At 35.4% G+C, this 15,786-nt stretch overlaps 1 protein-coding gene across 4 annotated transcripts in view; it reads right to left on the reverse strand.

Annotated features, from left to right (window-relative positions):
• Positions 1-15,786, reverse strand: part of Smarca1 (SWI/SNF related, matrix associated, actin dependent regulator of chromatin, subfamily a, member 1) — a 73,808-nt gene that overhangs the window by 40,128 nt on the left and 17,894 nt on the right. For all 4 annotated transcript variants that reach the window (XM_021152995.2, XM_021152993.2, XM_021152994.2 and 1 more), the window contains exons 9-15: positions 14,679-14,747; positions 10,065-10,174; positions 9,205-9,431; positions 7,039-7,160; positions 3,172-3,324; positions 1,214-1,346; positions 253-401 (exon numbers count right to left, since the gene is read on the reverse strand). In XM_021152995.2, the coding sequence (XP_021008654.1) occupies positions 253-401; positions 1,214-1,346; positions 3,172-3,324; positions 7,039-7,160; positions 9,205-9,431; positions 10,065-10,174; positions 14,679-14,747 (963 nt within the window). The remainder of the gene's footprint in view (positions 1-252; positions 402-1,213; positions 1,347-3,171; positions 3,325-7,038; positions 7,161-9,204; positions 9,432-10,064; positions 10,175-14,678; positions 14,748-15,786) is intronic.

The raw sequence follows: 15,786 nt of genomic DNA on the forward strand, positions 1-15,786 counted from the left end.
AAGAAGAAGAAGAAGAAGAAGAAGAAGAAGAAGAAGAAGAAGAAGAAGAAGAAGAAGAAGAAGAAGAAGAAGAAGAAGAAGAAGAAGAAAGGAAAGCAGGACCCTATGCTAGCAAAGACAATTCTTCAACTTCTTAGGAAGAACTTAAGTTACTTTGAAACATGCAGTTCAACCCAACTACAACATATATGTAGAAACGTATAAGTTGTAAATAACCTACATTATGGAAATACAGTGCTATTTTCAACTGACCTTCTTTTCTCCTCTTTCCAGAATAGTTACAATGTCCTCATCTGTCAGCTCACTTTCTTTACAGGCAAAAACATGTGTAGCTCCATGACGGATCATTTGTAGCATTTCCTCTTTTGCCAGCTTGTTAGATTGTTGGTCAATGAGTCTTCCTAAAAACGATCAAAATGGAATATGTTAAATTATATTTCAAAGAAAGTACAGTATAATGGTTCTGATCAGGCACATTGGACTAAATCATACTTAAAGAAGCTTTATGAGAAAATTGGCAAGCTTAATATCATCTGCTTAATAAGTAACTAGAAGCTTTTCTTCTACTGCATTTCCTATTCAGTATTTTGTTAATACTTTTTTTAGTGTTCCAGTTTCATTTTTCAGATAACTTTTCTATATGGAAAAGATGCTCTGATGTATGTATATTTGTTTAAATTTTTCAGAAGCAAATATTCTTCTGCTAAATAATAGTATATGATACTACAAAAGTCATGTCATTGACATTCAAGTATAACATTGAATTTATTTCATGTACTGAGGGCATAGGCCTAAATTACAAAAAAATTACAAACATCTTTTCAAAGATTATTTACATATATGTAACATTATATAGACTGAACATATTATATTTAGGAATATGCATATATATGCATGTAATAATAATCAATTAAAAGAGGCCATTAATTTGAAAGAGATAGGAGAAATATATGTGTGTGCATATATACACATATACATGCATATATATATATACATATATGTATATATATATATATATATATATATGAGTTTGGAGGGAAGAAGGGGAAGAAATGACTGAATTATAATAATATGAGCTAAAAATAAAAGGAAAAAAGTTTATTTTCACTGTTTGTAATTTTCAGTCAACCTTAATTGAAAAGCAGTATCCTTTGAAGGAAACTAAATGTGTTTTGCACCTCCTCAAATTAAAGAAGCTTCTACATAGAAATACCTTGCTGTATAACAATTGAATCAAGTCTCAGTTTTATCTCAGCTCTTTCTACAATCCTCTCTTCCACTGTGTTGTCTGTAATGAGACGGAAGACTCGTACTGGCTTCTTCTGACCAATGCGATGTGCCCGATCCTAACAGAAAAAGTCCAACTGTAATATGCTAGCAACTGTAGACAAGACTTAGACATATAACTACAATGCTATAAATATCTGAAAATAAAATTCAGACTTCAATCTCTCTAAACCTATCACTTCTGAAAGGAGGATGATAAATGTTAAGGATTTCCAAAGATTTCTGGGAACAAAGAAATCTTGAAGTGTGCCAGAATGTCATAAGGCAAATCCTCTTTGAGATGAGGACAAACAGCAGCTAAGACTTCTGCACTGAGTTACTGGGTAATGTTAACTCACTAAATGCAAACATCTCCAGGATGAGCAAGGAGTTTTTAAAGGAACAAAGAAGTTAGCAAGGGCTGCTATGTTACAAAAGTCTGCTTTATCTCACCATCAAGCAGTTCTTTCTGCTTACCAAGGCAATTCTGGGATACATAGTAAAAGCTCATAAATATTAATGAGATCTTCATAATTTTAAGATTCTAGAATTGCTCCAATGGTTTATAATTAGCAAAGGTGGCAGGTGGCAACTTCTGGCAAAATATAAGCATGTGGAGAGTGTGTTTAAAATGCAAAAACTGACAGAGCAAATGAGAACAGAGAGGAGGTGGGGAGAATCAAAGAAACAGGCTTGAAAACAGTCCCTGTAGTAAATGGGAAAACAATCCAATCCAATAACCAAGTGGCAATAATCTACTTACAGAGAGGATTCAATACTGTACAAATACCTAAAACTTTAAATTCCAACCAGTAATCTCTGAGTGACCAGATTGTGATAAAAGGTAAAAATAAAACATTATTTTAAATACACACACACACACACAACTCAATGGTTCTGTGGGTAAAGTGCTTGCTTTTCAAGTATTAGGACCTAAGTTGAGGTCTCTAGCACCCACATCAAAGCCAGACATGGTGCCGTTCATTTACAGCTCCAGCACTGAGGCTGAGAGTTGGGGCAGGGCTGGGGGCACTGATCAACCTGTCAAGCCAAAGTGGCAAACTCCAGCTTCAAGGAAAAGAATCTGTCTCAAGCATAAGATAGAGCCGCAGTTGGGGAACACATCCTCATGTCAATCTCGGGCTTCCACATGTGCTCTCTCAGGAAGGAATACACACCCACAGAACATGCACACACAGACAGCACACTTTCTTTTCTTCCATTTTTACCTATTCATCCCAATTATTTTATTGCAAACGTTAAAATCTAACATTTTCAAATTTCAGTACTAAAGTGTTTTGGGGGTTTTTTTTGTTTTTGTTATTTTGTTTTTGGTTTTTTGGTTTTTTTTTTTTTTTAAACAGGATCCAGCCATACAGCCCCAGCTGACTTGGAACTCGTTAGTAGACCTCAAACTCATAGAGAGCCCCCTAGCACTCTGCTTCTGAGTGCTAGGACTAAAAGCCATCATGCCTGACCTAAAAATTTTAATAGGCACTTGTTAAGCAAAATAATGAGATTGTTTATCCTTCTCATTAAATAAACTCAGAAAGCCTCCTCAATACTCAAGATAGGAAAAAGCTGACATACATATAGATTAGATATAAATTAGATATAGATATAACTGATATAGATATAGGTTATATACAAATTAGATATACATATAGGTATATGTATAGATTAGATATAGATAGATAGGTAAGTTTTACACTTTTCTTTGAAGCATATCTGTTAGCTTTTATTTTTTATTTGTTTTCACAATTAATTCAGCAACTTTAACTCTATCTAACCTTTACAAAAATCACTCCAAAACTGTTACACTGTAATAATGCATCATCTTTGTTCTATGTAAACAATAACATTCTGTGGTTCAATGATTTCCTGTTAGCATTAAATGTTACTAACCATAGCTTGTAGATCAACCTGTGGATTCCAGTCTGAATCATATAGGATGACCACATCAGCACTTGCCAAGTTAATTCCGAGTCCTCCAGCCCTAGTACTCAGCATAAAGATGAATTTGCTGCTATTTGGAGCATTGAAGGCATCTATCGCTTCCTTTTTTTAATTAAGAAAGAAATATAAAAAGAGAAAAACTGAATTAAATTCCAAATTTTAAGAAAGAGAAAATACTTTTATACTTTATATATAAAATTCTTCAGAACCTAACAGTTTATAATATTCTTCCATCTTCCACACTGTTTCTCTATACTTACTGTGTAAGTTGCTGGAGAAAAGATGTCTTTATACATGAAATTTGCAAATGTTAACCAATAGAGACAAACATAAAACAATCATACAAATAAGTTTAACTAAGCAAATCATTCGCTTGCATCCTTTGAAAATAATAGTAAAACTATTCCAATTAATTAAAAGCTGAAATATATCTTTGGGGAACATATCAGAATGCCAGTATAAACAAGAGAGAAAAGTTGAGAAATGCAAATGAGAGTAAGATAATCTGTATCAGTGTCATGACAAAGGAAAAATAATTGAGAAAATCGGAGTGACATGTCCAGGAATATTTAGTAATGAATCTTTAAAATTAATACATTGTCAATATCCTCTATACAAAGTTCATGTAGAAATTAATTAGGAAAATGCTGTCTCCAATAAAACAATGAGACTGAAAGGAGAAGAATTTCTACTCACAGAATAAATACAAATATACAAAAACTACTACAAGAATAATGTTAAATTCTCACCAGTTATCAAACAGATGCAAACAGACAATATAATGACATGTTAAAGCTAAATCAAAATATTAATGCTCAAAGCTGATGAGGGAGCAGAGGGACATTGCTTCTGAGAGTGTACATTGGAACAACCTTGCTAGAAAGCAACTTGACAACATGCACCGAGAGCCTTAATACTGTTCATACCCTTTGACCCAGTAATTCCACTTCCAGGAACTTATCCTAAGGAAAAATATCAGAGATGTGCACAAGATATATGTATAATGACTTTCACTGTACTGTTATTTATAACAGTGAAAAATTGGAAACAACCTAAATCATCAGCAATAACGGGACATATTATGTACAGTACATCATTAAGGCTAAATATTTTCCTAAAACTATAGTGATGTATGTACAGTACATCATTAAGGCTAAATATTTTCCTAAAACTATAGTGATGAAGCACAATATAATCCTGACTAAAAGTACTAATATTCTGAACTTTATATATAGCACATATATAAAGTATGGTACCAACTTCTTACATATTATTTCTCATAAAGATTTTCCAGAGATAATTGATTTTGTAAATCTCTCAGTACTCGTATATTAAAATATATAGTCACAAAATGCTCAGTTATTTTTTATTTTTTTTTAATTTTTTTTATTTTATTTATTTATTATACATAAGTACACTGTAGCTGCCTTCAGATCTCATTATGGGTGGTTGTGAGCCACCATGTGGTTGCTGGGATTTGAACTCAGGACCTCCGGAAGAGCAGTCAGTGCTCTTAACCGCTGAGCCATCTCACCAGCTCCTCAGTTATTTTTTAATGCAATAAAAAAAGATGGTCTAAGTTCTAGTGAGACTTGGTGCCTAGCATTACTATAGTCAGTAGAGCACGATACCGTGGAGTACAGAACACAAAAAGGTTCGATGACAGGCACCCTGGTGTAAAGAAAATTGCAAAAACCTGGAAATGAATGACAACTCAGCCATATATCCACATCTGAAACACAAGCCTTTGACTCCTCTGAGACACAATTTAATGTGGCACAAGTTTATCAGTACCTTGACCCAGATTATTGGGAGAATCATTGAGAACCACTGGGTGCCTAGCCTATATTAGCTTCTTGCTAAATGTTAAGTCCGTTCCCTATAAAAGTGAAACCAATTAAGTCCAATGATGATCAGAGGCTGAACTAGCTGAGTTAGTTTCCCATAGGGAAAGGGTAAATGTCTGAACTATAGAGGAGAGGAAAAATCTCCACTGCTGATACACAGAGCAAAGAATCAAATGTAAAAAAGACATGAAATGATTATATGAATAGCAATATAAACAAGACATCTCCCAGAGGAAAGAATGGGTCTGACATCTCTGTACTCAAATGTGATGCCTGTAATTCAAATCTTTGAATGAAGAATAATACTTGAAGATTAAAAAAGAAAAACACACATGCACAAAGAGGAGGAGGAAGGGCAAGAACTCTGTGAGGGGGGATGGGGCAACATTTGGGATATAAATAAATGAAATGAAATGAAATAAATAAATAATAAAAGAAACAACAGAAAAATTTAAAAATTAAAAAAAATTAAAAAACACAAGAATTTCCATATAGCTAGGTAATGAACAGGGAAATAGGTAAGAAGTGACAATAGGCATTTTGAGGCCAGATAATACCTACTAAATACTGCTTTGGTATCCTCTCCATTCTAGCAAGAAAGGGCATTCATCTTGAACAGTAATAAATGTTATGCTTTATGAAGAAATGGGTTCTCAGTACTAAGTCAACAAAAATTTCAATAAAGAACTGTCTCAGAGAACTTCAAGCTATAAGATGGGAAATAATTGAAGGTTTTAAGCATTCTGTTATGTGCAAAAGTTACCATAACTGTTTCCTTTAATAGGTAGCAGAAAAGCCTTAACATAAAAGTCTGTGTGCTGTTGGCAAAGCTGAAGTATGCGATAGCCAGGCTTCAATAAGGGTGTTCATAAGAGACAGAAAGTTTTGTCAATGGAAGGAACTGTGGAAGTAGAGGAACATAAGCTGAGATTCCTGTGGCCTGAGAAGGTGTCCTGAAACAAACAGAAAGACCTGTGTGCAATGTCCTGTCACACAGAACACAGCGCACTGCATGGATATAAACTGTTTGTACCTATTATAGCCACCAACCCTCACACTGTACCTATTATACCCACCACTTGTGATACTATCAACGATACTGAGGTTTATAGAATTAAATAGCCACTAGAAAGTGGTGGTGTTAGTGCTAAAAATTAGGTCTTCAAACCAAGTTCTGGGTACTTCCACTATACCATAAAATCTTCTCCATTTGCCTAGAATGTGAGTATTGAGAGAGAGAGAGAGAAAGAGAGAGAGAGAGAGAGAGAGAGAGAGAGAGAGAGAGAGAGCTAAAGGATCATAGTAAAGAGAGAAAGAAATAGCAAAGCCATCCACAAAGTGATTTAATGGGTTTAAAGTGCCTTTTAATCATGACTTTTGTGATAGATACCTAAAGACTTACAAGAATTTCAAAATGTGAAGAAGACACTGGGTGATAGGTAAGTGTACTTATTCATACTTACAAACCAACATTTTACCACCTAAAATCCCAAACTCATAAGTATCTACACTTATTTTGTCATACTTCATTTTCACAAAAGCCCTCCACAGCCAAGGCTGTTCCTTCAATACTAGAGTTGGTTAATCATAAATCAGCCAAATGACCACTACTAAACTCCACAAATGGCCAGGGTCTACCTTGGGACACAAATTCAGAAAGAAAAGAAACATAATCAGAAGTCAGGGTATCAGTTTGAGAGACAGTAATCAATTGGGGCAGTGGCTAAAAGAGATCATATTCTTAGAAAAGCATATCTCTGAAGAGTCTAGGATGATTTGGGGGGAAAAAATCAGTGGAATGGAAACTAAGGTGGAAGAGTGATGATAGAAGAAAGATCATGGTGGCAGTGAGGAAGTCAGTATCACTGAGCAGTAGAGTAGACCAAAATTGAAAACAACAGTAAAGAAACATTGTGCAACTGAGTGCTAATTTTTGACGTCTTGCTTCACTTTCTTGTCCTGTCCTCACCTCTCTTTCTTCATGTGGGGTTTGTCCATCCAGTCGAGAATACTCATAACCACGCCACATACAATAATCCTCCAAAATGTCTAACAGTCGAGTCATCTGGCTAAATATGAGAACTCTTGATCCTAAAATAGTTCACCAGAAAATAGTTACACAACATGTGTAAAGTATGAAAATTATATAATGAAATACATTATCTGTGTGCAGTTAAGATAGGCAAATGATTTCAGGTACCTTGAAAGCCAAAAAGAAAATAAAGCATCATAAACAATCTAAATAATATGGCATATAAACATGCTAACACAAACAAAGAATGTTACGCAAAATTATCTATTTGTTAAACTAAAAGGTTTTCTTTAGGTCTTAAAAAAATCTTGCAGACATCATGAATCTTGCAGGCAAATAGATAGAACAGGAAAATGTTGTCCTGAGTGATATAACCCAGACCCAAAAAGAAATGCATGGAATGTATACACTTATAAGTGGACATTAGCCATAAAGTGCAGGATTCCCACAATACACCCCCACAGACCCAAAGAAGCTAAACAAGAAGGAAGACCCAAGCGAGGATACTTAAATCACACTTTGGAGAAACAAAATGGTCATGGGAGGAAAGGGAGGAAGGGAACTGGGTGGGAGAGTGGAGAGGTTGGGAAATGGGGGGTCAAGATTAGTTATGGGGAGAGGCCCAGGAGAATTCATGGAAATCTACAGCTGACTGGGGTGAGGGAAAATGGAGAATCACTAGGAAGGCCCAGAGACCAGGGATGGGGGAGTTTCCCAGGAGTCATTGCCAAGAAGATTAACATTACGGATATGAAACCTGCAGAGGCCATTTCCTGTAGTCAGGCTGGACCCCTAGGGCCAACTAATGTACAGCCCAACTCAAAACCCATCCCATGGGCAATCCCTGACATTATTAGTGATACTCTGTTATGCTTGCAGACAGAACCCTAGCATAACTGAGCTCTGAGGGGCTCTACACAGCATCTGACTGAAACAGATATAGAGACCCTCAGCCAAACATTAGACAGAGGTTGTGGACACCTATGGAAGAGTTGGGGGAAGGACTGAAGCCCCTGAAGTAGAGGGAAATTCCACAGGAAGACCAACTAAGACAACAAACCTGAACCCCCGGGAGCTCTCAGAATCTGAACTATGTTGGTAGAACATACACTGGCTGGAATGAGGCCCCCCGGCACATAGGTGGCAGACAGGTAGCTCAGTCTTCATGGCTGCCCTGTCTAGCTTCAGTGGGAGAGGATGCACCTAATCTGGCAGAGATGTGATGTACCAGGGTGAGAGGATACCCAGGGGGGAACCTAATGCTCAGAGGAGAAGGGAAGGAGGGATCAGGGGAGGGGACTTGGTGAGGGAGGGACCTGGAAGAGGAGCAGCATTTGGGATGTAAACAAATAAATAATTTTTTTTTTAAATCTTGCACATATACTACCATGACTTATATTCTGCCTTTTCTTTGTCCCAAGGATCTACAATTGTCCATATGATCTCTCTGGATTATTACTGCAACTGTCTTCACCTTGGCTTCTGGTTTTACTCTCTCATTCCCACAGAGTGCTTCCAGCCTTATCCTCCTGACATCTAATAATGTTACTTCCTATCATCAAGTCTTCTTTAACTCCTCTATATCCAAAATAAAAGTCTTTGAAGTATGGTTTTAAAGACCTTCCATAATTTGATGCATAATATGGCACTATCTATCCTTACCAAATTCACGAAATGCCACACTACGTTACATCCCATAAATGCCTGTGCTGTGGTCCCTGTTTCACTGCCCTAGACAAGCACATCCATCCCATTTTCAATGGCTCACTCCTGCTTTCAAACTCCAGTCTTCACTTCCAATATCATCACTGTAAAGAGGATCCCAATTCCCATTTTCTCAACAGCATGATGAAGTGTACTTAGCACAGTGACCTGCAACTCTTCTTCCTCACTACACTGTGAGCTTCTCCAAAGCAAAGCCATCATTGTAATCTTTGCATTCTTAGACTACAGGAGAATTCCTGGCAAAGAGTAAGTACTCAACACTGTCTTCTAACCTAGTGGATGAATGAATCTAAGACATTTTATTCACATACAAATCATTATCATGAGTTTATTCCATGCTAACTAAAAAAAAAAAAAAAAAAAAAATTCCTCACTCACCCTGTTCTTTAATTCTCGCCAATAGCTTATCCAGAGCGACCATTTTACCACTATTGCCGACAATGTGCTCATCTGTTGTATAAGGTGGACCAGGCTCTGCTCCATCAAACAGATAAGGATGATTACAACACTTTCGGAGCTGCATCAGAATATTCAAGAGTCGCATCTTGTCCATCTTGCCAGAAGAGTTTAAAACATCAATATCTTTCATCAGAATTTTTGTATACCTAAAATGTTAAACTATAATTAATCACTTTTAAGAACGCAATGCCATAAAGAAAGTTTCCACTAGCAACATGGCTGGATTCCTAGTAAGTACGAATAAAGTAGATAAAGGCAGATTTGAATTGAATGCTATATAGTATCAGTCAGTAGTAGATTGCATGCTTAATATTCACAAGTACCCTGGGTTCAATCACAAAAAGAAAAATCTTTTTGATTTGAAAGAAAATATGATCTGAAAAAAAAACAAGGAATTAAAGATTTGAACATTTTGTTTTGTATGTTACTTACTTCCATGTTGCTTACGGGCCTGTGTCCCTTTACTATTGCCATTACTAGAAACTGTCATCAGCTAAGGATTGTTCCAGAACCTACATCTGAGAATTACCTACTAACTACAATACTTGCCAAAAGTTTACAGCCAACTTTTACTTATTTGAGCTATATTCACATTTGAGCTAATAGCAATCTAATTTTTCCCTTTTAAATGGAACACATTGATTTTCTAATAGAATACTTGAACAATATAACTTGCCACTTAAGTAAATTATCACAGCTGAACAATCAACAAATGTGATTTTTATATATGAATAAACTCTTATATATGAATAAATGTTGCCAGATGTAAAATTGCTCACCATTCTCGTTGCATTTTACTCAGGCCCAAGTAAATCTTTATTTCCTTCTTAGGAGGCAAACTCTTCTCTACATCGGTTTTTATACGGCGTAACAAAAATGGTTTTAAAACCTAAAAAAGCAATGTTTATTATAAAAGCATATAAAGCACGTATGATTCCAAATGGTATGTTTTACTAATATTACAGTTTTTAACAGTTAAAACTTCCATCCTGATGTATAATCTAACAAACACCAAGAGTAACCAGAAGCAACAGCTTCCTAATCTCTCAGTAAATAACCACCAAATCATGACCCCTTAAAGAATGAGAATGGAGGCTGTGGTGATGTTCATAAAAGAGAGTGAATGCTCGTCGTTCACAGGACTCTAGGTTCAATTCCCGGATCCTCTAGAAAGGAGGGAGGAAAGTAAACACCCATGACTTACAGGACAAAATATGCTAAAATTTAAGACAAGGCTATTGGCTACTGACTAATCATGGAAGAAGTCTTGTTTTACGTACTGCTCTTAATACAAGGTTTTATAACATGGGGAAAATATGACATGAGAGATTCAGTTTAAATTCTCTCAAAATAAATTTAAAATTCAGTCATTGAAAATAATCCAATAAATGAATGAGGAGAAAAATTCAATTTAAAAAAAATAGTTTAGCTGGGCGTGGTGGCGCACGCCATTAATCCCAGCACTTGGAAGGCAGAGGCAGGTGGATTTCTGAGTTTGAGGCCAGCCTGATCTACACAGTGAGTTCCAGGACAGCCAGGGCTACAGAGAAACCCTGTCTTGGAAAAAAAAAAAAGTTTAGACATTGTTTAAAAAAAAAACAATGAATAGAGAAACAATAAATGCTTATTACTATGTACCTGAAAGAGAGATTTTGTGTTCCTCATTGAGTAGCCACCAGCAATATGCCACATACTGCACCATTAACATTATAGGTAGGAGTTAGTCCTCATAATAAATCATCAAAATAAATGTAAATATTACTTTTTCATTTTTTTTCTGACTTATTTTACTTACTAGCTCAGAGTTTGTTTGTTTGTTTATTTATTTACTACAGTTTTTCCTGTGTGTATGTTTGTGCAACATGTGTACCTGGTACCCCTGAAGGCCAGAATAGAGTGTTATATCCCCTGGAACTAGAGTTATGAATGCTGTGAGCTACCATATAGGTGCCAGGAATCAAGCCTGAGTCTTCTCTATACAGGAGCAACAACCCTCTTAAACTGCTGAATTGTCTATCCAGCTCTGAATATGATTATTTCTTTTTGTTTTGTTTTGTTTTTGAATGGTTGAATGGTTGGTTGGGTGGTTGGTTGGTTTGGTTTTGGTTTGGGTGTTTTTGGAGACAGTGTTTCTCTATGTAGCCTTAGCTGTCATGAAATTCACTTTGTAGACCAGGCTAGCCTCAAACTCACAGATCCAGGAGTGATTAGATTAAAGGTATGTGCCACCACACCTAGTTAAGCATGATTATTTCAACTTCAGTAAATTCACTGGTCACTATACTAATAAGTAGAAGCAGATTTAAAGACTCAGACTTTAATTTTTTTTAATTTACTTCTTCATTCTTCTAAAAATATTTCATTCAGCATATTTAACATATTTTGCATTGAAAATAATAATACCTATTTTCAAGGCTGCTAGAGAAATTTGTAGTAGTTCATACAGAGGTTATTCATGGTAGATATACAATTAACTGTAGCCATTATTATTAGAAATCTTTAAGAGATAATAAGACTGTTGGTTTCTGGCTTGAGCATCTTAAACTTATATAAAAGTTTATTAAGCAAGCTGTCTTTAAGACTTAGAGGCAACCGGGCAGTGGTGGCGCACGCCTTTGATCCCAGCACTCAGGAGACAGAGGTAGGCGGATTTCTGAGTTTGAGGCCAGCTTGGTCTACAAAGTAAGTTCCAGGACAGCCAGGGCTACACAGAGAAACCCTATCTGAAAAAGAAAAAAAAAAAAGACATAGAGGCAAAAATGCTCTGAAGGCAGTAGAAAGTTAACGATTAATCATTGAAAACAGAGTCCAAGATCTCTATAAGATGCTCAAAATAGCAAAATATATACAATCCTACATATAATATGATTTCTCATAGTACATATCTATGATAAATTTAATTTATAAATCCAGCACAGAAATATAGTCAATGATAATAATAAAATAGAACAAACATGTTATAACACAACATAATTATAAATTATATGAATGTATTTTCTTTCAACAGCAGGAAGTATTTTGTACTAAGGATAATGACTGGTATGGAAATTGATGGTATTTAATACATAGAGATTAATCATTGTTTTTAGTTCTATGATTTTCTATATTTTGGGGCTATACTTAATCATGAGTAACTGGAATGATAGAAAGCAAAATTGTAGAAAAAGGGGAGGTACTATATAGATTTATAAGATGCTTATAAGAAGTGAACTTGAGTTAGAAATATATAGGCAAATGTAGGGGAAGCCATAAGAGTGGCTCTCCAGTGAAACCAAGAAATAGTTTCTAATAATGATTAACACATATATTACTGCTAGTATACTCTGAATTTAGCAACTGGAAAGTCATTGAAAACTATGTGCGTAGGTTTCACTCATATGAAATGGAGAACCATCAGCCATTAGTGGGTTTATCAGTAAATAGGAGGTTAGATAGTGAAAATGTAGAGAAAAACTACTTTCAAGGTTAGCTGTCATGAAGAGAAAATCACAGTTAAGGATCCAAAGTTGAAGAAGCAATCATAGATAGATGGATGGATGGGTGGATGGATGGATGGATCAATCAATCAATCGATCAATAGGGGAGAAAGTGCTTGTGCATACAGTTAAGCACTGGAGAACCCAGGAAAATTAAATTCACAGGCATCCTTCAAAGGAAAGGGATGTTTAGCATACCATCTTCGAGGAATGCTGGGAATGGACATAGTTTACAACCCGTTAATCCTTTGCTGTCTGATAAGCCAGGATCTGCCCCCATATCTTGCAGAGTTTATGTTTTACTATCTCAGCCCCTTTCCCCCTAAAACATTGAGCATTACTTCTAGGCCATAAAATGCATCCTTGTGAGAGATATCATTTGTAGTTTGTAAAAGCCTATGTGACTTCTGTTTAAGCTTAGAGGCAGGCCAAATCCTGATTCCCACGGGATTATGTTTACCTCAGTCATTTCCCACAGACCCTCATCTTAAGCATAGTTTCTAAGACTAGAGAACCCGTCTTAGACATGAAGCCACATGGACTTTGTAAAGAGCTTCAATGTAAACATGTCTTAAGCATTGTTGTATTCACAGGGTTGAATCGTTAACAGAAGAACTGTTTTTCCAAAATTGTGCTATGCTTAAATATGGCAAAAATAAAATAAAATAAAATAAAATAAACAAGCTAATGTCAGAGTCCAACTTGTAACTCAGATACTTCTCAAAGACCTCAGGGAAGCTACTTGAGCATGCTTATGTATTGAGGGAAATGAGACATTAGAGAGGGATGAGTAAAAAGTGCTGTTAGTTGTAATACTAAACCATGGAATAAAGTCCCTAAGGAAACCAGAAATGATGAAATTCAGAGTTTGTGTGGAAGAATTTGCCATTGAGCAAAGAAAAAATAATGCTTCCACTCAGGCAACTGACTAACCAAAATGTACAGTGATTTGGAAGACAGGGCCACATGAAGGAATTTATACCTAGTGACTTCTGTTTGGTCATTCAGAAGAGAGTAGTACTACATACTGAGTATGGTGGGGAAGCAAGAAATACCTGACATTGAAGTCTTGAGGTTGGGCAATACCTAAATCAGCTGTTAGAAGAAAAAAGAAAGAAGACTATAGAAGATCATGTTGAAGGAGTCAATACTATGAAATTCCAGCTTATCCTAGAGAACATGAAACCATAGTGGTTTCCATGTGGAGAGTTGTAGAATTTTCTTAGTATTGAGCAGTCTCAGTACAAAGAAGATCTCTATACTCATACAGGAAAATACCATTACATTTTTCCAGTTTGGAGTTGTCAGGGCAGGTGTAACAGAAGAACACGGGTGCAGAAAGTCTCAACAGTAGGAGCAAAAGAGTGATCCAAGTATGGAAAATATTGTTTCAGATTGAAGCAGGGCTCTAGGTATTGGAGGTCTCTTCCATGTTACAAAAGAAATAGAAGGAGTATATATAGATGTAAATATTTATCAAAGAATGAAAAATGTTGACCAGTAAATATGAGGGCATTACCTGTTCATTACCAGATGATACAGAAGACAGTGGGTGGGAGATGGAACCAAAAGAGGTCTCTTGGTTCTAAAACAGAGGTTTACACATACCGTGGAAGAGCAGTAGCTCCGAAAGGTTACTTAGCAACAAGGAGAACACTGATACTATCTGAAGAATTTGTAGGGTATGAGAGTGAAGAGCCTTCACAAGGAAGGACCACAGAATTATTGAGACCTCTGGAGAGGTCAAGGATATAATAGCTTTGTTCAACATAGAGTTATTACAAAGGCTACTTGGGAGAAACAATGAGTCTGAGACAAGCAGGAAGCCCAAAATTTCAAATTCTATGTATGTTTGTTTTCTTGCTCAATTATATTCCATTAAATTGATTATTGACGCTTATGACCACTATTACTTACTGCATGGAGTCTTTCCACAAGCTTTTGATCACCAAGGCAATTTTTAGTATCAAACCAAGAATCAAAGTCCTGTGGAGGGGTAAAAATTCTACAGTAAGTGCACAAGATTTTTAAAACAAACTCTATATTCTATACATTCATATACAACTAGTATACAAATAATCCACTTTAAAAGTACTTTTTAAATACTTTATTGTGATAGTCATAATGTTTTACTTTTATCATGTGAAAATACTGCAACCATTGACAAAATTTTAATGGCAATGTAAAGAAACACCATCACCTTAGAAAATATTAAGTTTTACTGGGAATTATGTTAACTTCCAAGGTCATGGAAATTTTTAGAAGTCACATGTTATGATTATCTATGCTATTGAAGATGGTCTTTTAATTTGGTAATAGCACATGGAGTATGTCAGGAATTATTTCATTAATAAAATTCTTTGACAGGTTTACCTGGTATATGCATGTGAGTTTGTAAATAAATATTAAGTCCTCCTCCAATATAGTGGCCAATATTGTGTGTTACAATTAATTAAGTAACTATAATTAAATACATTAAGAACTTAAAATATTTTCTGAAATGATATAATGTATAAATAAATAATAAAATTTATATATTTTTATCTTAAAAAAAAGAAAATATTGTTTTACTATATCACATAATAGTATATCTAGTTAAGAAGAATAGGATATAAAAATCAAGCCTTAAAACCCCTAAATCATTCCATGTGATTTTCTAATCTCACAAAACTGTGCTGGTAATGAAGAAAAATAATTAGTCTCTCAAATTTAATGAAAAGGTTGAATACACCACTATGAACTGAGTCTCTCTTATCAGTGTGGTAACAATGTGCTATATACAAAATAACAGACAGAATTATCAGAAGAAGAGAAACATACAACTTCCCAAAATATACTTGAGAAAACTAAAATAAGCAAATGAAAGAATCACAAATGGAAAATGTGTAAAATTTAACCTATTTTCTATACTTTGAAAACAGATGTCTCAGGCCAGCAAGATGGCTCTCAGGGTCAGCATAATAACATGAGTTCGATTCCCCAAAACCCACATAAAGATGCTAGAAGAGAACTGACTAGATCGAGT

Source organism: Mus caroli, chromosome X, assembly GCF_900094665.2.
Source record: "Mus caroli chromosome X, CAROLI_EIJ_v1.1, whole genome shotgun sequence".
In the NCBI taxonomy this organism is placed as follows: domain Eukaryota; kingdom Metazoa; phylum Chordata; class Mammalia; order Rodentia; family Muridae; genus Mus; species Mus caroli.